At 41.4% G+C, this 23,488-nt stretch overlaps 1 protein-coding gene and 1 long non-coding RNA gene across 5 annotated transcripts in view; one reads left to right on the top strand and one right to left on the bottom strand.

Annotated features, from left to right (window-relative positions):
* The first annotated feature begins 1,528 nt into the window (after positions 1 to 1,528).
* Positions 1,529 to 23,232, top strand: LOC147654196 (uncharacterized). 3 transcript variants are annotated; one of them, XR_015284679.1, is made up of 3 exons: positions 1,529 to 1,702; positions 17,586 to 20,080; positions 20,956 to 23,232. It is a non-coding gene; the product is annotated as an uncharacterized LOC147654196 (long non-coding RNA). The 3 variants fall into 3 exon arrangements; XR_015284677.1 differs by lacking the exon at positions 20,956 to 23,232 and having other exon boundaries at positions 1,540 to 1,702; positions 17,586 to 20,688; XR_015284678.1 differs by lacking the exons at positions 1,529 to 1,702; positions 20,956 to 23,232 and adding an exon at positions 15,820 to 16,227 and having other exon boundaries at positions 17,586 to 20,688.
* LHFPL6 (LHFPL tetraspan subfamily member 6) overlaps positions 15,098 to 23,488 on the bottom strand; it is a 138,139-nt gene continuing 129,748 nt past the window's right edge. For both annotated transcript variants that reach the window (XM_023947332.2, XM_086881432.1), the window contains exon 4: positions 15,098 to 16,202. In XM_023947332.2, coding sequence (XP_023803100.1) covers positions 16,084 to 16,202 — 119 coding nt within the window. In that variant the 3' untranslated portion in view covers positions 15,098 to 16,083. The remainder of the gene's footprint in view (positions 16,203 to 23,488) is intronic.

The raw sequence follows: 23,488 nt of genomic DNA, 5'->3' as shown, positions 1-23,488 counted from the left end.
ATGACTGTCCCTATTCCAGCCATTGTTAAAGATGTTTATTTTTCAATCCCTTGGACACTATCCACAGAACAGACACCAAAAGCTCACTGTTCATAGCTACATCCCCAGGCTCTTTTCAGGTGCTCAGCTCACATCTGTGGTTCCTTCTCATCACTCTGCCTCTTATATTGTCTTTCTACCCTGGATGTCCAGGCAGTTTCTGACAGGGAAGGAACACCATGATGTCCAGTCTGATGATGAAACGTTGTTGGCCTGGGAGTGCTCACATTAAATGTGACACAGGAAATACTCATAAAAATGGCCATGAATCCATTTCTGGCAATCTGGGTAACACTGCAGGCATAATGTTCACTCTTCAAGAAGGTATGTTGGTTATGATCCTTACAAGACGCAGAGGCAAAGGAAGGGCCAACAATGATGAAGTGGGGTTAATTAAACATATCAGCTAGGGACTGATCAGAAAGACTTCTCTTCACTTGAGAGCTAGCCACCTGGAGCCAGAACTCTGTGGACCTGTCTCTTACTCTTCCTTTATTCTCATGTTCACATGGGACAAATAAGTCTATAATGTTAAGCAATAAAGTTTTGCTCTGCTTGGAACCTGGGTGGACCAGAGATGGGATATAGTTGCCAGTGACACCTGAATTGCAGTAAATTCTGAGCAAAAATATGATCCAAGAAAGAGTTGACAGTGAATGAAGGGAAGGGCAAAGAATCTCAATCCTTGTGTTTGCTGGCAGCTGAAAAGGCAGCAGACATCTTCATAAAACAGCTTTGCCCCTCCTGGGCTGACACGGTGCTGTCAGATTGAAAGGGCATGAACACCAACTGTGCTGCCTGACATGCTTCAGCAGGGAGAATTGCTGCAGCCTGTGTTTGGCAGCGTGATCTGCTGTCAGAGAATTTCATAGCCTTGGGGTGCAATTACCAAAAGCTCTGGCACCTGCCGTGTTCAATCTGTGCTTTGGTACAATCAATGGGTGGGTACCCCAGGAGTACCCAGCAAGGGACAGGAGGATGACAGCGTGTGGCAACCATCCCACCCTGTACAGAGCCAGCACTGGGATGTGGACATGGGGCGGGGAACATGGAGCAATCAGTGGAAGCAGCGGGTCAGGTTTGGCCCAGGTGGCTGCTAAGCCTCACCAGCTGCATGCACAACTGGGACAGAGGGAACAAATAATGAATGTATGCAGTAAGGCCAGCTTGAAGGTAAAAGAGTAATGGGAGGACAAAATGGGGTCTGGCAGTCTTCCAAGGGAAAGGGTTTTAATCTGTGGTTTTTGTTTTTTTATTTGAAGACCTCTGATCCTCAGGCAAGAAACAGATAAGGGGTCTGCAAGGTTTCCCATGTGTACTGTGCAAGTAGAGCAAGTTGCCATCCCACCTGTCCGTACTGGTCTTGGCAGGAAAAGAGTTAATTTTCTCCTTAGTAGCTGCTACAATGCTGAGTTTTGGGTTTAGCATGAGTATAATGTTGATAAGATGCTGATGTTTTGCTGTTGCTGAGCAGTGCTCACCCTAAGCCAAGGATACCTCAGTGTCCCATGCTCTGCCATGGGCTGGGAGGGAGTGTGGCCAGGAGAGGTGACACAAACTGGCCAAAGGAATGTTCCATACCTTAGAATGTCATGCCTAATATACAAACTGGGGGAGCTGGCTGGAAAGGGCTGATTGCTGCTCAGGGCCTGACTGGGGATTGGTAAGTAAAATAGGCAATTTTATTGTATACTACTTGTCTTTTGGGATTTATTCCTTTCTCTTTCTCTTGTTTTCATCATCACCATCATCACCAACATCAATGTCATTATTATTATACATTATTTGAATTACTAAACTATTCTTATCTCAAGCCATGAGTTTTACCTTTTTCCAGTTCTCATCCCCATCCCACCAGGGTGGGGACAGTTGAGTGAGCAAGCAGCTGGTGGCACTTGGTTAAACCACACAATGCAAGCCACTGGGCTCACAGGTTTGGTTTCTGCTGCCCACCAGCAGAGTGAACAAGCTTTGAAGTGAGGGTGTGCTTGCCCTAAACTGGGATATCACTGAGTTGTAGCTGCAACATGAGGCTTGACAAAGGATCTCTGCTTTAAGCTGGTCAGGTGCAGTTGATCCACTGAGGTCCCATCAGTGAACCTGGCCTTTTACATGTGCAAGGACTCCCAGGAAGACATGAAGACAATGCTGTAAATGACACTTGGCTTTCTTTTACATTCTGCAAGGAGGACTCAGGATAAAGCTAATTCCACACTGTCTTGTGCTCAGGTTCTCAGTACCACTGTGCACAATTCTAGGCTCACTTGAAAGCACTCAGCAAATAACATATCAGAATATGTTATATCCTGATGTAGTATCTCAGATATTTTTTAATCTGAGAGCCTGGGAAATGTATGCAAAATAAAAATAAAAAAAAAATGCAAGCAGTTCAGTTAGCTTGTTTATGAAATCTCAGTGGAATATTTTTCTCTGTAGTCTATGAGGAGAAAAAACATGGGAACAACTGATGATATTTTTTAAATTTTAGACTTATTTTACTGAAAAAATCTTGCACAGATATAAATGCTGATCTCTACAGTGGCCACATTAACAGATTGCTAAGTTTTATGAGGCAAATGTATCTGCATAGAGCTGCAAAGAGCAGAAGATAATGAAAACTTTGGAATCATATAGAGGTGACCAGCAGGACCATGAGTCAGTAGTCACAGTACATGGAGTCAAAGCCAGCACAATCTGGAGGAACCAAAACAAACTCTGCAGTATTTTTGGAAGGGGAAGGCTGGCAAACATAGCTTTACCTGGGCAACATGAAATGCAGCAGATGGGAAGATCCTGAGGGGAAGAGAAACTCAAAGGTGGGAAATTAAGCCTCATAGTCCTTGGCAGTCAACCAGGAAGTTGAGAAAACTCAACTGAAACTGTACAACAATGGCAGCAGCTTCCCTCCTGCCCCAAACACACGCTCTGAAAGCGTGCCCCGAGCCAAGGAAGCAATGTGCAAAGACACAAGGGACCAGATTCAGTGGGCTGGTAGCTGCATGCTCTTCACAGAACTTGCTGGGGGCTGTGGCGCACAGCCAGCCTTCTCCTCTTTGGCACTGGAAAGCTTCTTCCCATGAGGAGTTCTGCTCAGACTCAGACTACCCACACAAGTTGCCAGCAGATAGGCAGAATGATCCTTGCACAGCTGACTGGTTGCTTGCAGGACAAAGCTGTTGGTTTAGAGGGGCCAATTTTTTCTTACAGCTTCTGGAAAGCATGGATGTGAGTGAATGGCTATTACTACACTTGATCATTCTCTCAGCTGGCTTCTTCAGTCAGGATGGGCTGAGGTCCAAGCTAAAAAGCTAAAATCTTTGTTGAGAGTGAGGAGGGTAGAGTTACAGAACTGGGGGAGCCATGAGGGTCTCAGTGATGAGCAAAACATAAATGCATGCAGAAGATACCTGAGTGTGTATTGAAAACCAGGGTTCTGGGAAGGGAAGATGGGTAGAACAGTATCTGTCCTTGCTAGGTATCCAAAGCATCCAAGATAGTCAGCTTGCTCATCATGGCTTTACCAGTGAAATGGCAATGGTGGTGAAAGCAAACAATCACCAGAGTCACCTGCTCCCCTGCATCACCTTGCTTCAGTTTCCTCCCCATACTGTGAGCTGAGGGCAAGGAACTCAATCAAAGTTACCATGGAGAGCAAATCAGGAAGAGGCTAGAGCAAACTGACTGAAGGAAGGAGAGTTATTAACATGCAAATCAATGTAGATAAGTCAGGGGGCAAGGGGAACCTGAGTTTAATTCATTTAACAGCATGGAGATGTGCAGACCAGAGCTGACAAGAATTTAAACAAAGATAATGCCCACATGTCATGGGTGTTTGTGCGCTTCACAATGGCAACGGAGGACAGTGAAAGAATATATATTCCTGTGGGCTGTAACATTTGCTAACATGACTTTTCTCAACACCTTTGAGTGACCACTCTTGCACACACAGTCGTTCTGCCAGTCCACCCAGAACTCCAGTACATAGCATCAGAAAAATGCCCAGCCGATTTCTTAGAAGGAAGGTTTATGGTAACCACTTCCAGTTAAGAGCACTTAAGCTGCATTTATTTGCTAAGTAATGTTGGCTCCCCGATTTTTATGTGTAAGAGCTTTTGTTTCAAAGGTAAACCATAAAAGAATATTCCCCAGCCTCTCTTCTCAGCAACCTAAGCAATGCAGCACTCTAAATCTGTCATTGGCTGAGGTGGGGATATTTTTTCTGAAACCTGCTGTTAAAATGTTGGCAGCACAAGTCTGCTTTAACATCACTGATTCCAAACAAAAGGAGACACAAACATGAGAAGGTTGAGAGACTAAAAACAGGAGCATATTTTGATTTCCTGGAAAATACAAGATATGCAAGAGTTGTGTTTGCAGAGGACTGGCAGGATGAGGATTTGCCAAACCAGGAGCAGCTGTCATAGCAACGACATCCAGGAGGAGAAGTGGTGTCAAGGCAGATGTCACCTGGAAGGAAATCTCCCTGTCCTCTGAGGAACTTTGTAATAGAAGGAAAACGTTGGAAGCTGTTGGTCAAAGCACATTAATAAAACCTGGAAGATGCAGGTGAAGCCCTCCCAGAAAGCAGTGATGCTTCATAGGAAAGGCAGTTGTCTGATAGAGTCTGGCTCATAAGGTCTGGTTCTGCCTTTGGCTTGCACAGGCAGCTCTTGGCAATATTCTGTGAGTGCTTGCCTCCTTTTCCCTGCCTCTCAAATAGGGAGATCCACTAGGCATCTTCTTGAAGTTCGTTGAGACCTGACAATGTAAAAATTCTGCATTTGTTGACATGAGCGCCAGGAAAGACGCTTGAGATTCATTAATGACATTTATTCAGTGGACTCCTCTGCCTCCCTTGTGGGGTCCTTCTGCAGGGTCCCATGGTGTAGCAATGCTAAGAGCTGCTCAGTGAAGTAGGTTGCCTTGCTGCATGTCCTCAATTCTCTCTGTGAAGGCCTAGGGATTTTCTAGAGCTCTGGCACAGTTGCTTTCAGCATGGACTGCCTGGGCTAGGTGAGACAAAAGGAAAGCCATGGTGAACCAGACCCAGCAGAGTCCCATGCCCTGGAAGGGAGCAGGGCAGGAGCTGGGTGGCTCTGGTGACACATGCTGCAGTGAAGAGAGTGACATCTTGCTCACCCAGTGGGAGACAGCATCTGGTAGGCACACCTGGCTACCCTGGGACCAAAACCATCCCCAGATCAGCCTGCATCTCCAGCTCCAGCCATACAAGGAGTTCACACAACACATGTGTACAACACATTTGTACACATTTCCCTGACTATGCTAGTAAGGCGTGTGTAGATCCTGACACCCTGGGGCTTCTATCAGCCTGTGCTCACTTTCTGTTTTTCACACTCTTGTCCTCTTGGAATGCCAAAGTTAGTTCATCCCAATTCTCGGCATGAACATACCCAAGACCATGAGCCACTGTTCGGAGAAGTTTCAATATTGTCCATTTAGTGGTTTTAATTTAGCATAGATAAGATATACTGATGTGAGAAATCTGTTGCTTCCCTCTAAGTTCAGCCCTTTTGTGCTGAACTGTAGGATGCTAAGAATAAGTGGGTACTTTGTCAGCAGCAGTAACACTTCAGAAGGCAGTCCAATTTTCTTCTTGCCTCCCCCAGGTTGCTCCTCCATTGCTAAAGATCCCCTGCATGTCCTTTCATCATTCAGCTATTTTTAGATGCCCTTCTCCACAGGCAGTTGATCCACAAATCATAAAAAATCTGTGGAATCTCCCAGTGCTATGGAGATTTTTGGAGGTTTAGTCCTGAACTGAGATCAGACAACAGTTGAGAATTCCTTGACTTTTTTCATTAGACATGGCTCACAAGATAGAGCCCATGCTGTGTCTGTAATCCAAAGCCTCCTTAAGAAACCTTAAGTTCTGTCAGTTCCCAGAAAAGAAACATCCTCAGGCCTTGGGAATAATAATAATTCAATGGGACCTATCATTCAAAAGCCAGCTCTCATATTCTGTGCAAAAAAGCATAGGTTTCTGCTGGATTCTAGTTTTTTATATTGGTAAAGTCAACAGCTACATCCTTGAAGCATTGCAGGGTTGTGGCCATTCTCTATTTAACTTGTACTAATTTACTTAGTACACAGGAGTGTACTAAGAAGCCAAGAAATAAAAGGGAACTGACATAGCTGACAATTTGGGAAAGTTGCTACTGTATCCTTCAGCAATTTGAGGTGACACTGTTCCCTTACAAAACAAATGGCTTATCACAGATTCCCTTATTCAAGAGACAGTAAACAGTTGCCAAAATGCACACCTCTTAGGCATTAAAAAAGTCTTCAGGACATTTGTCAGCCTTACTTGATTTTTGGAGGGAGGGGATTTTTTATACAATTAAGCCTGAGCAATATAGGAGTGGGTTTTTTTTGTTTTTTTTTCCTAGAGGTAGGTAGGCAGGGAAAAAAAAATAGTGCTCATATGGAAAATGTATCCTCCTTATTGAGAGGATGGCACTTTTTGCAGTGTCCTGAAGCTCAGCTGGTAGCCAGGGCAGTTGGGGGAAGAGTCCAAGGCTGTCACCTTTCCAGTTCAGCTGTTGACAGAAATGCTGTCCAAAGTGTGCAGGAAAGTTATCAATCACTTTTCTTATTTGCTCATATTATACATTTGGTGGTCTACAGTCATCAGGTGTTAGGTAACCTGGCCTCTCCTTGGGCCCATGAGGAAGAGGAGAAAAGTATGATCTCCAGTTTACCACCGCTTCTGAGCTCTCTCCCCATCCACAGTGTCATAGCTGGTTAAAGTATCAGCATGAGGGAGCAGTACCTGGGCTCCTTAAAACACTGGACAGCATAAAACCACCTGCCCCAGAAGCTGGGTTGTGAATTGCTGCAAAGCTGGAGCAATGTGTTTAGGTTCTGTCAGCACCTTCCCTCTGCATTGCCATGAAAGGAAATAAATGTTCAGATTGATTGAAATGGCTCCAAGCAGCTCAGAACATTTCACAGTTGTGCTGAGGCAGCTCTGAATGGTCCTGCTGTCTGAGAGGCAATGAAAAAGGAACAGCAGGCTTTGCTTCTAAGTACAATTACTTCTTGACTGTTGAAATCATCTGTCTGAACAAGGTTCAGGCAGCAATGTTTCCTAATTATGTAAGCCAGTGAAGTACCCAGCACTGAGTGCTGCATTCACAGGAGTTTTACTGTGGCTCCCAAAGGAAGATGCATATGAAATAAGCTGCTGAATCTTTTTGTGAAAAGCATTTGCCTTTTTTTTTTTTTTAAAAAAAAAGTTTTGAAATGTCCAGGTATGGAGTGACAGAATACCGGTGAATACAGTGGCTTCCACCAGGAAGATCAATGTCTTGTAGGAGTAAAAAACAGAGAGGAAAAAAGAATGGAGAAGTGCAAGGCTTAATAAACATTTAATCAGACCTCAATCTTCCTAATATAGGATAAGCTGGAAACAAAACTACATCTATTACCTGGAACAGAAGTTACTGAAAAACTGAGTATCAACACACTGCTGAGGTACATGTTTGGAATTTCTATAACAGTTATTTTTATTCCAGCGCCTAAATTTTCATATCAACATTTCTTAAAAACAAGTTTTCAGCTTATATTACTTGCTGACAGCTATCATTTTTCAACAGCTTCTATCTAGTCATCTGTTAGGTTTCTGATTGCTGGTTTCATAGCTGCAAGTTAAGCTTAGCTACACTGCAAGTCACAGGTCACACAGAATCAGCTCCTAGAAAGGTATGCTTCAGTGATCTTACTCCATTAGCTAAAATATCTTGAGAGTCAGGCTGGCCCAGAAAGCTGCCCTATAATTCACATTCCTTGATATTGACTGTATGAGCAGGAATAACAAACTACAGACAGAGGAGCTGAGGAACTGCTCACCAGTACATGACAAAACCAGAGTAACTCTTCTGAGAGAGGCGAATACCACTGCTACATATTGACAGCAAATGCAGATTGATTAATATTTCATTGCAGAGCTAAACATTTAATGTTACTCCTCTTTGAAATGTCACTGCGCATCTGGGCATGGGTGCCTTTACTTTCTACGTGCTACTTCTGAAAAGTTAACTCCTTCCCTCTTACCACAATGGGTCTGTTGCCTGCAGCATGACTTCTCCTGGTACTGTTGCCCCAGGACATAAAAAAAAAAAAAAAATAGAATAGGTATTAGTGATGACAACTGTTAGGTCAGTGTTGTTCAATGGTCTTCTAGAGAGTGGGGTGTAAGAAATACTCTGGAAATGAAACACTTAAACTTTTGGCAACGGATTATCCCATAACAAGGTACTCTGATCAGTTAGTGAGAAACAGCTTGAAACCTTCCAAAAGTGGCAGCCATGCTCTGCAGCAGCAAGCTGTAGCAGAGGTCTGGAGAGTGTGGTGTGGAGAAGAGCAGCAGATAGCCTGCTCACAAGCCTGCCTTTGAGCAGAGGCACTTCCTGCGGTGGCTGTCAGACACACGGACCTGCTGAAGCCAACATGCAAGAGCAGGGTGAAGGAGTTTCTGCAAGCTCTGATTTTAGCCAGAGACAGAGGTAGGTGTAGTAAGGCACTCTAATGTCTTTTTAATTTCTGTGTACCCCATAATTAGGTATTAATCCCAGCAGTGTAGAAAACAAATGCTATGTTGACAGCTACTTGAAAACAAATATTTCACACTGCAATACTTAATATAGAAACAGAGCTCCAGGCAAGAAGCACTTTATCATTTCAAATATACTATCCTAATTATAGCTTGTGTTTTAATTGAGATTTCTTTCCTCCATTTCCCTACCAAAAGATACCACCACTGAGTGAAAGAAAGTCCTTTACTCTTGCTGTAAAGTGGAGTTACTTTACTTTGGGGTAGGACTTGGGCCCTACTGATAAATTGAGAAATATTTTTTTATAGGTGCTGGTCAAATAGAAAGCTCACTGATAGTATATGGAAAATATGGAAATTTTATAATATGGAAATATGGAAAATTATGTAATATGAAAAAGAATAATCTAAATGGTTTATATGGAGAATTCCTGAGCTACAGGGAGTCACAGGCGTGGAGCCTCTACTACCACCCTGTAGTGGGGTTGTCAGTAAACTCCCCAGTACAAGACCATGTTCTATTCACTACCATTTCCATTTGGCAGTAGAAAGAGTCCCTTTGTACCCACCCAGCTTGGTAATACCAGCAAAGAACTGCAGCCTGACATCAACAGCAGATTTTACTTTGTATCTTTTGAAAAGTTCATTATGTTTGTTAACCCATTTTGTTTTTTCTTGTTCTGGAACAGGAAAGATAAGGATGCACAGCTAGCTTCCTTTGCAAAAAAAGGTGCTTTATTATCCAAATCCCGAAATTTGTTTATCTGAGAAATAAATACATTATTTTATTAAGAGCTTTTGATCTTTGAAGACATAACTCCTAAATAAATACTAATTGCCAATATTACATGTCACATAGATTTTGCTTTTGTAGAATCTTATTTTACTTAATTCTCATATCACAAGAAACATTTAGATATGTGTAAAATGAAGAAGATATAGGGATTTTTTGCTTATAGAATACGTGTCTATGTATGTCTGTATGTTTTCCATAGTGAAAAAGATGGACATTTTACCAAAACATAATATAAAGACAGATAAAGAATAGCTACTGCATTTTTCCCATTGAATCCATGCCTAAGTTAAGTTAGTGGACTATTTGCCATAGGCTGCTATAATTTTTGGACCAGGATCATGAAGTTTGGTCCAAGCCTATTGGAGTGAATGTTATCTTTAACAGGGTACAAAGTATCCACATGAAGAGCTTGCTTTCTCTTTAGAAGCCACCATGCTTTCAAAAGCTGAAGATTTTGAAAAGTGGTCACATCTGGCAGAGTTTTAGGGAACGAGATAAAATTATTTGGCTTAGAGGCAGAGTAATTTGTAGAAAATCACCCACTTCTGTGTAGAAATTGGCTGCCCATTACTTGATGAAATACTCAGTTCTTTGATGAGCTGGAGCAGAAGTGCTTCACAGCATGACACTGTCTACAAGCCAAACAAATGTACTTTATTTCTTTATTAAATATACTTAAATATTGATTTTGCTGTCTGGTATGAGGATAACCAAAGCTATCTATATCTCCTGGAGAATGAAAAGAGGATGAAGATATTCATGCATGCAGAGCAGGACTCCAGGCAGTTGGCAAATGCACATGAAGCTCATGAAACACCTTGGCATCTGTCCTGGTGCTAGGGCTGATGCAGAGGTCTCACACAAGGGCTGCTGCAGGGGCTGTGCACAGGCATTGCCCTCTGCCCCAGCTGGGACTGCCTCTGACAAGCTAGAGGGGAGCACTTCTTGTGTTCTCTTGGGAACCCAGGCACTGGCCTCCACATCTGTCCTGTGACAAAAATGTCTCTAAAGTTGCCCGAGTGTCCACTCACTCACTCACTCACTCACAGACTCACTCCTTGGGCTGCCAAGGATTGCTGCAGATGGGAGAATTCCATGGTAACAGCAAAATTTTCCCACATTCCCAAGGTATGAGCAGCTTTCTGCCTGTTAACATAGACCTGCATTTGGTCTAGGCTTCAGGTGAGATGGGGCTTTTCTGTACCATTGCCTCACCATTACCACTCCAAGCCAAACTGTTTTATTATCAGTGGGGAGACAAGCAGCCTTGGTGCACATTTAGAGATGATTGTGCATCTGGTGATGGCCAATATGGCTACAGTGCCTGCTGAGGAGCTTTGAGGGTCATGAGATGTCCCTGTGTGATGGAAGATGCTCAGAGCAGAGTTACTTATAGCTCATTTGCTCTTAGCCAGGAAATCAGGCAGCAATGAGCTGGGTCTTAGTGACGTAGATATATATAATGAAGCTGTACCATATGTTCCTTTCAGAATTCCTATAATTTCATTTACCTAATTTAATATGTTTGGCGTAACATAGAATATATACTCAACATACTGACATTCACAGCAGATACTTCTAGCAGACTAAAAGGTCTCAAGATTGTCCACAGAAGGACGCAGAGCCTGTCTTTACTCAGCTAAAATATCCATATGAATTTCAATGAACATTCTGTTTCTTGATGAGGAGCATGAAAAAAGGCCTTCTATTTCTATTTTAGCCTAATAACCATCCTTCTGTCACTAAGACAAGTGAGCTTGAAACTGCTTCAAAATTTTCTTTTTTTTCTCTGATCCATCATTATTTAAAGAATAATAATAAAAACATTTAATGCTCAAAAGCATTTACTTAAAATCCTGTCTTCTTAAAGGATTACACTTAAATGTCACTTCTAAAAAAAGACGTATCTAATTTCACCATTGTCTCTCTGAAAGGTTAAGTATGTAGGGAAAAATTAATGCTTATGTTGATGTACAGATTATCTGTCTTGTCATTCAGTTTGATATTTTTCACAGACTATTTCAGTGAATGACAGATAAATTGCAGTTACAACTGATTCTGGATTTTCCCTCAAGAAAAAGGAAATAGAGGGGTTAAACTGCCTCAAGAGCTATAATTTCAAAACATTTTTAAGGGCTGGGGATTTTTGTCATAGACTTATATTTGTGTTTTGGGGAGAGAGCAAACTCCACGGCACATAGTGAAAATTTGTTTAATATGTAAGTCTTGAAAAGCAATGACTTTTTGATAGAAATAGCTTAATGCTCTCTCAAACTCCAGACAGGCCCTCACATGCCTCATATTTATGCAGATATGACTGACTTAATGCTTGAATGACACCATTTGCATTTTCCCTCTCAGGAAATACCGTGCTAATGCTCAGGACTGGAGTCTTGGCAGCGCATATTAAGCTGCATAGGGAAAGTCCCCAGCTCCCTGGGATTTGGGTGGGGGAATGTGTTCTCCCACAATCATTCCCAAAGACTACACTTATGTAAATAAAGATGCATCAAGTTCTTCCACCTCCACTTGAGCTTATATATGAAGTACCTTTCCAGTCAAATTATATATTATAATTTTATATTATATATATTAATTATATGTTCTGACTCACCATGGTGTAATGACTGGCTTTGTCTCTGAGGGAAGAGCAGTAGATGTTTGTTAGCAAGGCTTTTTACACAGGCTCCCAGTTTTTTTGCACCAAGTTTGTGCTAATATGGTCTGGAGGGGGAGGTTAAAGCCTGATTAGATGATGAGGCTCGGTAGGCTCCATGTTTCCTGGTTGGAACAGGATGCCTGCAGTGAATGGGATACCCATGTCTATTCTGGAACCTGTCCTGTCCAATGGCTTTACCAGTGGAGGAGTGTGGTCTCACCAAGTTTTCAGATGACACCAAGCTGGGGGACTGGGTGATACACTGAGGTTTAAGGCTGCCAGCCATAGGGACCGAGACAGTCTGGAGGAATGACACAATAGGAAACTTAGGAAATTCAACCAGGACAAATGCCAAATCTTCATGCACACATGAAGGAAGAGGGCCCTGCAGTGATGTAGGCCAGGACTTACTGAGCCTGGTGGAAAGATGGCTGTGGGGGCACACAGTAACCCAAGAGAAGCCACCCAACACCCATAGGGAGGTGGCAGGAAATGGAGATGAATTCTTCACGGTTTTTCTTGGTGGGAGGATCAGAGACAGTCGTCATTAATTGAAAAAAATAGATCAATTGTAAAGAAAAGTCATTCCCTCTTGGGACAGTCAGGCAGTGACACAGGCTGCTCAGAGATGATGTGCACCTCCATCCTAGGAGGTTTTCAAAATTGGGTGAGATAAACTCGTAAGCAGCCTGTTGCCTTATGACTGATCCTGCCTTGGGTAGGAAGTTGGACCACATCTTCTGAGGCTGTTTCCCACCTGAATTATCCTGTGGTCCTAAAACAGCTTCTGATAATGAAGTGTAGCCTGAGATTAGAGGACTTCTTTTTACATATATATAGCTCCTGTATTAGGTGGGAGTGGCAGATGAAACTTGCAGCTCCTAGCATGTTTTTTGGAAGTTGACTAAGACCTCTGACATGTATGTTTACAGTGAGCTCCAGAACACTGGGTGGGCTGCAACACAGGAAGTATAATCACCCAAAGAATGAGATTTTGAAATAAATTTCCAAATGTATTTGTTGGGGGAAAACTGCTTAATTGGTTCTAAAATACAGCTTCATAAATTTATGAACGGGATTATGGTGTACGATTGCCAGCAATGGCAGGGGAAGAATTCAGTGACCCAGGACTGTGTGCAAGCTTACCTCTTTTGTTTAGACAAATGCAAGGCCAAACTCCTCATCTTCAAGAATAAATAAATGGAAAATTAAACATGGTAAATATTGTAAATATTTCATTGACACTTCAGACTGTGAAATCGAAAACAATCTTTTGCCGGTTGGAAGTTATTAGAGTTTGTAGCTGTGAGGCTTGATAACCATGATAATAAATGGTATTTATATTCTAGTGCAAAATGGATATCAGAACCAAAATGCACAAATATGGACAAACCTAATTAAGCTGTGATTGGTTTATTCATATCACAGCAGCTGAAGGCTATATGATAAACAGCTTCAAAGCAGGTGCAGCATACGTTATTGGTTTGATTATTAAAAATTGACGTTTTATTCAAGCCCAAATTTTAAAAAGGAGATTGTATACAAATTCAGTCATGCTATAATGGTATTTCATCGCAACAAAACCCTTATTTTCTTCACGAAGTAATTGCCTAATTCCAGTTTGTCATGATAAATCAAGCCTGAAGCCAAGCACAGGAAGATCTAAAAAAAGTCAAAATGCTCTTCATGATGCACGGTCCAGGATATAACCTTGCAAGAGTCAAATATGGAATAGCAGCACACATATTTATAGCCAGGTCACAGAAACTTTTTACAGCTAACCACAGTTTCAGTGGAAGGAAAGACATGTTTCCACAGTAATGCACTGTACAAAGGCAGCATTTTTCAATTGAGATACACCTGCCAAAGATCTGACTGCACTCAGGGGAGCCAGTCAAAGCTGTGTTTACACCTCCTTCAGTTTTAATAAAGCAGCAATCCACAACCATAACAGGCACATTTCATACTTACTGTGAGGATATATGGGGTGCTGCTGACTTCCTGCAGCAGCAGGTTAGGTACAGTCCTGAGTTCTCACAAGAAAGGAAGAGCCTTAAAACCTGGAATCTGGAGGGAAGAGCTCCTGCTTCTGCTGGTGCTACTGGAAGAGCGTGCAGGGAGGCACATCCCCCGTATGGCTGGTGCACTCCTCAGCAGAAGTGCAGTCAGATGAGTTGGGGCTATTATGGGCTAATCTGGGAGTGGTAAGGTACAATTTTGATTTTGCTGCACATCACCATAAAGCAAATAGTGCTCAGCCTATAATGAAACTCAATAAAATTCCATTGAGTGATGTCAGGATTGATCACTGTAAGCTGACATTGCTATTTACACCTTCCTCCAAAAATCTGCCCAGTGCAATGTACAAAGTACTGGCATGATGCCAGATTATTCAGCTCTAAGTGTTATTAACCACCAGAATTGCAACTGAAACATAGATGGTAACATAAATATACACAACAGGAATATAATCCTGGGAAAACAGGATCAGAAAAACAAATTTGAAGGGGAATAACATTAGTTTAGTTATGATTAAATAAATTAGTTATGATTGAAAACCCTTTACAAGTTCCCATGAATTAAGTTCACATTGCTTTAAAAAATAAAAGATTGATTTTTAAAGTTTTTATGTACAGTGCCAGCTTCTTGTGCAGAGAATGCTACCTGGTAGGTATTTGAGTTACTGGTATTAAGAAGTAAAGGCTTATTTCAGTTGGCTAAACTGGAATATACAGTTTTGTGTGAAATTCTGAGTCCTTAGCAGACAGGACAAAATAGAGAGGGTCTTGCTGAAATCCTTCAGGATACCTGACAGCAGCAGGCAAAAATGTGGAATATGCCAGAATGTCTCCAGTGGCAGGAGATGTCTCTCCTCAGGCAGTGTAACTGAACCCTAACCATGTCCGTGTTTTACAGGGTAAAAGGATACAGCATGGTTATAAAAGTTACGAGTATTTCTGAGAATTTTTCCAGTGGGGACTTGGGATGGAATTGTTTCATCTACTAGGACAACCATGCATTGCAAGTATTGATCAAGGAAAAATTTATTTACAGAGAATTTTCAAATACAAACATAAAATAGCACATATTATATATATATATTTTACAAAAATGAATATTGAAATAATAAACATGGTACAGCACAATACAACATCAATGAGCTAAACACAACAGCAACAGAAATCTATGTCTGGAAGAAGTTTGCTGTTAGTCATACATAACCAACAGAGCTCTACAGTACCGTGAGTGGAATTTCCAATGGACGAGAAAACGTCCATTTGCTGCATTTCATAAAAAGTACTATAGTAAGGGTACATATGCCAAGTAATTATGTTGCATTTTGTAATAATGCTGAAAACACAGAGTCTTAATAAAACTTATATAGGGCTGAATAAGCCTGTGGATAAATGTTTGGGGAAGAAAAATGTGTAGAGATTATACAAAATACTGATAAAGTGGCTTATTGGTCCTTTTATTAAGTTTAATGCATACATTAAAAAGTGTTGCAACACCGAGTCTTAAACCACCAGAGAGCAGTTAAAAAAACCCAAAAAAAACTAAAAACAAAAAGAAGAGAAATTTAAAAGGAAAAGAAAGAAGAATCGCACCAAAAAAAGTTTCCTCTCTACTTATTTTGTGCCATGGTCAACATCTGTGCGTGCATGTGTGCTTTCAGGAGCGCCGCACTGAGGGGCTGCCAGGCACTACCCCAGCACCTGGGCGCTGCCTCCCCTCACCAGCCTGTCCAGTAATTGGTGCATGCAGGATTTCACCATTTGCCAAAGCAGAGTTTTCCTTGCTTATATTTTTGTGGAGCAGACCTTGAGCAGGCTCGGGTGAGAGAGCCTGTCCCTGCGTAGCCCAGCCGGGTGGCTTTGCACCGCCTTTCACCTCCCTGCCACCCTGGGGCCGCCCGCCGTCCCACTCCTGAGAGAAAGCACTTGAAAATTCCTTGTTTGTTGTTGTTGTCCAGCAGACCTGGGGGGCCTGGCAGGGCCGGTGCCCGGGGCCGGCTCAGTAGGGGTATTGCTTCTGTTTCTTGCCCGAGAAGCAGGCCAGCCAGGTGCACACCAGCATGGCGGCCGCCGCGCCCCCGCCTGTGCAGTAGTAGGCCCAGCCGATGTGGCATGTCCCTGCAAGGCAAACAGAGGGACACGGGTCAGCATTAGATGGCAGAAAGCACCGGCACCACCACCCTCTCCTTTCTGCCCACTTTCCTGAAATTTCGGCCTGCTTGTATGCCCACCTCAGACAGGGAACACGGGGCATAATTCGGGCTCTGCCTCTGCAGCGGGGGCATATAACCAAGGGCATGGGGGACCTGCTCGCATCCCCCTCACACAGACATCAACCCTGACCATCCGCAAAGACGTGTGGCGTCAGGGGATCACCTGCACGGCAGACACTGTGGGAATGGAAGCATAGAGCCCAGAAATAAAAAAATAGACAAGTTTCCCTATCCCCAGCCAAGGTCACAACTCATTGCTGAAAAATTCATCCATCTTCTAGACAATGAGTATCACAATATGGCTTTGAATCCATTTAAAGGCCTCAGTGTCTTTATATAGTCAAACTCATCACCAATAAATGGTGCTGGGGAATCCCATAATGGACCATAAAGTGATTACTTCCCTTTCAGGTATTGTGCCTGCCATAGGGGAGGATATTAGGAAAACAGTAGCTGCAGCAGGGAGGAAGCCTCTTTAGAGATCTCCAAAAGCAAGGAGATGGCTGTTGCTGCTTCTCAGGATTTTAACCCATCTCAAAAGCAATTTTCACTTGGGCTACATCGTCTTTGTCTTTTTTGAGTGCTTGAGACTTGTTACCACTGAGGTTCTTCCTGTGTTGTTGACACCTCGGGTAGTATCATCCTGCTTTGGGCAGTAAGTGCATTCAGTTAGGCACAAGCAGCAATGAAATAATTCTTTCCCAACCTTCCCAAAAGCAGCAGAAACCATCCTTCCCTTCAGAGAACAGAAGGTAACAACAGAGCTTCCATCTAGAAATAGGTGTCATGTTGGTATTCTGTCCCAATGGCATCCCCCAGGGCCAGGCTTGAGGTTCAGGCAATTATCAACTAAGCTAATCCTGCCTTAGGCACAAGAAACACAAAATGTCTGTTCATCTTAACATGTCCAAGGCATTCACACGCCTCAAGGCAGACAGCATTGCCATATATCCTGTCTGCAGGATATTGTCTGGCAGACTTTGAGAGGAAACATTAGTGGGAGGCAACACTTAACGCTCCTGGTCACTTTGAAGATCTCAGGCTGACACCACAGCAGGAAGCATAACACTTGTTTCATTTTTTTTCCTCCTAGCCCTCACAAAATTTCAATTAAAAAATGTCCAGTGAAACAAAGATACTGATGTAACCAAGAGAACTTGAGGACTTGCAGCCTTGGCTTGAGCTCACTAGCCACTCTCCTTAATGTACTGGAGCAGACAAAGAGATTTACTTGGTTTTGTCATCTAGTTGTGTTCTGTAGGTAACACCATTCTTACCTTCCTTACAGGAGTCCACACAGAGAGTGACTTCCTGAAGAGAAGGCCATCAGAAACCCTGGAGAGCTGTCAAGTGCCTGGCAATGTCCCTGATACTGACACTTGCCCAATCACCCAGCTGTCCATGGAGAGACCTGTCTCTGGGCCACCTATTGCTTTGCCTGAGCACACACCCTGTCCTTAGCTTCTGCTGAGAATTTCAAAAATAGACTTAAGCCTACACCAGATGTTTCAGCTCACTGGATTGCTTTGAAAATGATCACACTTATACCAGGGTAGGTTATTTCTTGTGATGAGATGGATTCCCTCTGGCAGGTCTTTTTAAATTGTGAAATATTCCAAAAACTACTAGAGAACTGTAGTTGCAACTTGACAAAGTTAATTTTTCTCATCATGATGTTTCCAGGTAGAGAAAATGTCAAAATACTACTTTAAAAAGAGTTTAAAGATTCACCTGGTGGCACTGCCCAAAGCTGTAACCTAAGCAGGAGAGAATGAAGTAAATTTGACCTTCTGCATGGTGTGACTTCAACTTTTGTACCTTGTCAGTGGGAGAGAGTATGCGTGATACATATTAAGAAGAAAGAGCTGTTAAATCAGTGTCAGAGATGTGTTCAACAGATACAATGCACACATTCACTCTTGGCTGAAGAGAACATTTATTTCTCCATACCATGCTCCATTTACCCAAAGGACCACTGCCCTACGTAATGCTCTGAGGCACAGGAGGCAGGCAGCCTCTTGATCTAACAAATGCAATGTAGTTCACAAGTGTGAGCTGGGTCAAGATGAACAAATGAAAGAATGGGAGAGCAGGCGAACGGATGAAAGAGCTGGCAGCTTGACCTTAGAGCAATAATAACACAGCAATAAACCTGGCCATTATTTCTAGCCCATGTCAAGAGCAGTGGGAGGCCTTGGAAAGAATAGTTTGATCTGTACTTGGATGATGCTGTGCAGAACGGAATTTCAAGCTGTTGTGCTGCAGAAGAGCCTGTAACAGGGCAGGTGTCTGAGGGAACAGGACTTAGCTATACTTTTCATTGCAAGTATAGTTAAGGATAGACACAAGAACAGAGATAATCCATCTCAAAGGTACTCATTGCAATGAATGCCTACATTGCATAGCCATGTGTCAAAATGAAACAATGTCAGGCCCTTTAAAACCCTATTTGCACAAGGAGGAAAATATTTTGGAGTCATTGTTTCTGCTTTGGTGTTCTCATTTTACAACATGTATGGCCTATTTTAGTCTACTGCATACTAAAGAAAGATTGTTTGTTATCAATAATTGGGTAATTTAATTGCAGTTTAAATTGTAAAATGACTTCTGCTTCACATTGATATAAAACACTGATTTTAAAAGGATCAGGAAGCTTTATAAAAGGCAGAGTTGAGAAGCTATTACTGCACTCACACCAGCAGGACTAGTCATGTTTCAGTAGTAAGCAAATGTTGAAGAGATTTGCAAATATTTTGGGACTTAAATTCAACCATCAAGTTGAGAAGTAGCATTCATAGAGCCTGTCATATAAAAGATTAGAAATCCAGTATTGCAGTTTCCTTTTTTTTTTTTTTTTAATGACAAAGTTCTAAAATGAAAAGCAATACTACCTAAATACTTGATAGAATTAAAGCAGTTGTTGAAACCATGTCAATTTTCACACACACACACAAGGGCACAAAAGCTTTGTTGTTTCTCTGAAAGATGCATTGGAATACACATATATACACAGGTAAAAGAATCCCCTTCCACTGAGGGTGTGGAGATGCAAGAAAGATAGATGGGCTAGCTGAAGTGCTCTTCTAGGTGATAGAGATGACATGCATTACAGCAGCTTGCTTCCCTGCAAAGAACTGCTATTGCTTTTAACAAACCAGTCTTCACCTGACAGGTGAGTACAAAGGGAGAGGCTGTGACTTCAGCACTTAAGCACCTAGTTAATTCTAGGTTTGTTTTTTTTTTTGTTTTGGAGTTTTTTTGTGGGTTTGTGTTTTTTGTTTTTTTGGTGGGTTTTTTTTTGTTGTGTGTGTTTTTGTTTGTTTGTTTTGATGGGATTTTTGTTTTGGCTTTTTGGGTTTTGTTATTTTTTCTGTTATTTTGTTTAAGAGAGCATAAATAATTTGAGCTCCTGGTTGTTCAGTAAAGTAGGACTTTACAATCCAAGTTGGCTCAGATAAGCTTGTAACAAGCCATTAAGAACTTTGTTTTCACCTTTGTTTTACTGGGACTGGCTGCAAGAGTATCAGGATGAACACTGAAATAATGGAATCATGGAGCTTGAAGCTATAGGCACAGAAGGCCATTTTCCAAGCAAATAAAGGAATGGAAGACCGGAAACATTGCACCCTTTTTTAAAAGGACTGAGAAAAATCATTGTCCCTGAGGACTGAGGACAAAAATTATGGTGAGAAGGACACTGTCAAAAGAAGATTTACAGAAAAGAGTCCTGTGGAACATAAAACAATATTTACTAAACCAAAAGAAATCAGTAAATGTGGAAAGGTAATTTTGCAGTGATTAATGGGCTTACTAAAAAGCACTTCCATGCCTTTTCCTGATTTCTAATGTGATCCTCAAGGCCAGGATATGCATCCTCTTGCTCCCCTCCTCCTCTTAAATATATAGGCAAATAAAGAACAAGACAAATTTGGGAGCAAGTAAAATTTGGCAACACACAATACGCAGATACTTGATCTACCATGGAGCTGTGCCAGGATTCAGTTGCCAAAACATAATTTTACCAGGATTTCTATTCATGATGTCTTATAAATAATTATCACATATAGTTATCGAGGTCTTGGAAATAACATATGGTTTCATCTAAAATAACCAATAATTGCCACTTATGAAAATATATCCTGAATATGAAAGTGTCTTGGATGCAAACCTGTTAATTGCAAGACTTAGTATCTTAAATATTTGTACCTTTTTTGCTGTTAATTTTAAGACTATCCTGGACTTGCAGTCTGGAGTATCTGGCAAACTCTAATCAATTAACCTTAAGTACAGCCTATTTTCCAAGTTGAAGGAGAAAAGGTTTTAGAATTAGCCAGACTGTAGAGAATAAATTATATACCTTCAAAAATAAAACCTACAATTCCTACTTCCAAGAAGTTGTGCAGGAATTCTAATTAACAGGTTCACATGAGAGTACAGTACTCTAGAGAATGTGAATTCATATAATCATTCAGGGTGCTGGAAAAGTAGTCAGAAAAAAAAAATATAAAGAGTGTGATGCTAAGGGATATACTGGGATTTGGAAATATGAAAGACATAAATGAATGCAAAAGATAATCAGCTAATTAGTAAGAAGGTAAAATTATTTTGAAACAAAGCCAAGATAAATTAAATAGCTGAAGATCTTTTTCTTGACACAGCAACAATGAAAAACTGTCATATGAAATCAGCTGCAAAAGCAGGAAAAGAAGTTGGAACTTGGAATACGTCCAGAAAGAACTAAAGTAGTTATGTGAAACAAAGAAAGAACACTATATAAGGTAAAATTTACAGCTAAGGAAACAGCCTGCTACAAAATAATGAATTCCGTGGAGCTGGTTACTTTTCCTGTTGCACAGATATTACTTTTTCAATGGATTTATCTTTTAAAAAAATACACAATTTTTAAATTTTTTTAATTTATATTTTTTTCAAGCTATTTTGGTTACTTATAGTTGATCTGTAACTAAATGCATAAAATTTTATAAAGTTCTGAAGGGTAAAAAAGTGGGGAAAAAAAAAGCCAGCTTGAAATACTTTACTCCTGCTGTATGCATATACTCACTCATATATATGATCAAATCCTCCTTTCTTTGGAGGATCACATAATTTTGTTTAATCAAACCTCAAATTTGCTGTAGCTGTGCATTTATCATGGAGAAATGAAGGAGAAACCAATACCCAGTGTCAATTACAACGCTCAAATTCCCAAGAGCAATTAGCTTATGTGCTGCTAGTGAGGAGCTCTCTTGGCCTCCTGCGAGAAGTCAGCAGAAAGCTAACCTACTGCAAAAGTGAAATCAATTTTGCCTCTCTTCCAACATCCACAATGCTGAGATTCAGACTGGACTAGAGCCCCAGACTCCCTTCAGAGACTATGAAGAAGAAAAGTCACTTACAAAAGTGTGTTTTATTTCCTCTTAAAGTAAACATGTTAAGTACAGCAGGTGAACCCTGCTCTGGTAGCTCCTATTTTTCTCCCTTTTTACAAGGAAAGGATTCCAAACAAGCAGTTCAGCTGCTCTTTATGAGTAATAAAGAGCACCAAATGTTTGCTCCAGGTGGTCTGAGTCCCTTTCTGGATGCTGCTGCTTATGTCTACTGACAGCAGAAGGTTCTTGCATGACCATGTCTAATTCTGGCAACAAAGGTATGTGCCTTATCACAAACTGATAGAATGCGCAGGGTTGGAAGGCTCCATAAAGATCATCTAGTTCCCTGCCTTGGGCAGGGACACTTTCCACTAGAACTTGCTCAGATCATCCAACCTGACCTTGAACAGTGCCAGGGATGGAGCACCCACAACTTCCCTGGGCAACCTGTTCCTGTGGCTCACCACCCTTACAGTAAAGAATCTCTACCTAATACCTAAACCTACTCTTTCAGTAGCAATTCCCCCTTGTCCTGTCACTATACGCTCTTGTAAGCCTCTCCTTATGTTAGGCAGAATATATGTGGACCTTGATACAGTCACCAAAGGCTTACAAAGATTTAAGAATGGAAGCTGTTTGGGTAGCACTAAAGAGGAAATGTTTCTTGATGGAATACTTCCTCTACTAGCACTTAGTTTACTCAGTCATTTATCTAAGAACTCAGCAGCTGCAGCTCAAGTATTCTTGTAAAGGTTGTTCTCAGCCCCAGTCAAAAAATGAATGTATAAAATCTTCATGCTGTAAGCAGAGGATCTGCAAGCAAGAAAAATGCCTTTTTCAGATAAATTGCTCATAGAAAAACACCTTTGTATATTTTGCCTTTAATAGGATTCTAGCAAATTGTCCTCTCTTCTAAATCCTTTTCTTGATTCTTTGGCACTCTATGTCAACACTCAGCCAGATGCTGAAATGATGCCACCTCAGACATTAAATAGTTGACAAAGCCTTTTTTACATCCACACTGCTTTCTGTTTCTGGGGTTTTTATGCTGTTTAAGTAACTGCACTGTTTTCCTGGAAAGTGCTTTAAAGATCATTTCTCTAACATTTCCACAGCAAAAGTAATTATCATGTCAACAGTTTTCTTTAAGATATTTCAAGCCCTCTAAAAGTGGCAAAGGGGAACTGAAATAATAATGATTTTAATGATAATAATAATGATTTTTTGAAACAAATATTCATCAAGAGAGAAGTTTCTAAGAGTTTTTGAGGCCAATCCAGCTGCTTGTTTAGTTCAGTACGGGAGCCAGGCCTTTAAGTCACTCTCTAGACAGCAACTTTGGCCAGGTGAGCCCTTTCACAGCAGTCCACAGACAGATGGGCTGCCAGAGATGGCAAGCAAAGGTGTGTGTTTGGAGTAGCTGCTTTGGTTGGTGCTGCAGCTGGGCCCCCAGGTCAAGGATGTCTCTGACCATGAAGGTAGAGATAGAACTATTGTATTTCATTAAAGAAAGAAAAAATACTTTCCAGGTAGTTAAAAAAAGTTCCATTAAAAATTGGAGTCTATCTAAAATTTTGTCTTCATTCTTTCTGGTTAATAAGTACCTAATATCACTTCATACATGTGGTGGTTGGGAAGTGGAAGCTGGTAGCTTGTGACGACGTGAATCATCTATGTTTCAATAAGTGGATCTTACTCTAGATAAACATTTTTGCTCTTTGGGCTCTTAGGTATTGGTCTCATAGTGCTGTTTCACCAGATGCCAACCGAGGCTCAGTTTTGTGAGTTAAATTGAGCATGCCCTGACCTCTCTGGGACCTGC

This window comes from Cyanistes caeruleus, chromosome 3, assembly GCF_971803275.1.
Source record: "Cyanistes caeruleus chromosome 3, bCyaCae1.hap1.1, whole genome shotgun sequence".
NCBI lineage: Eukaryota > Metazoa > Chordata > Aves > Passeriformes > Paridae > Cyanistes > Cyanistes caeruleus.
This window is presented reverse-complemented; position numbering and strand designations above follow the sequence as displayed.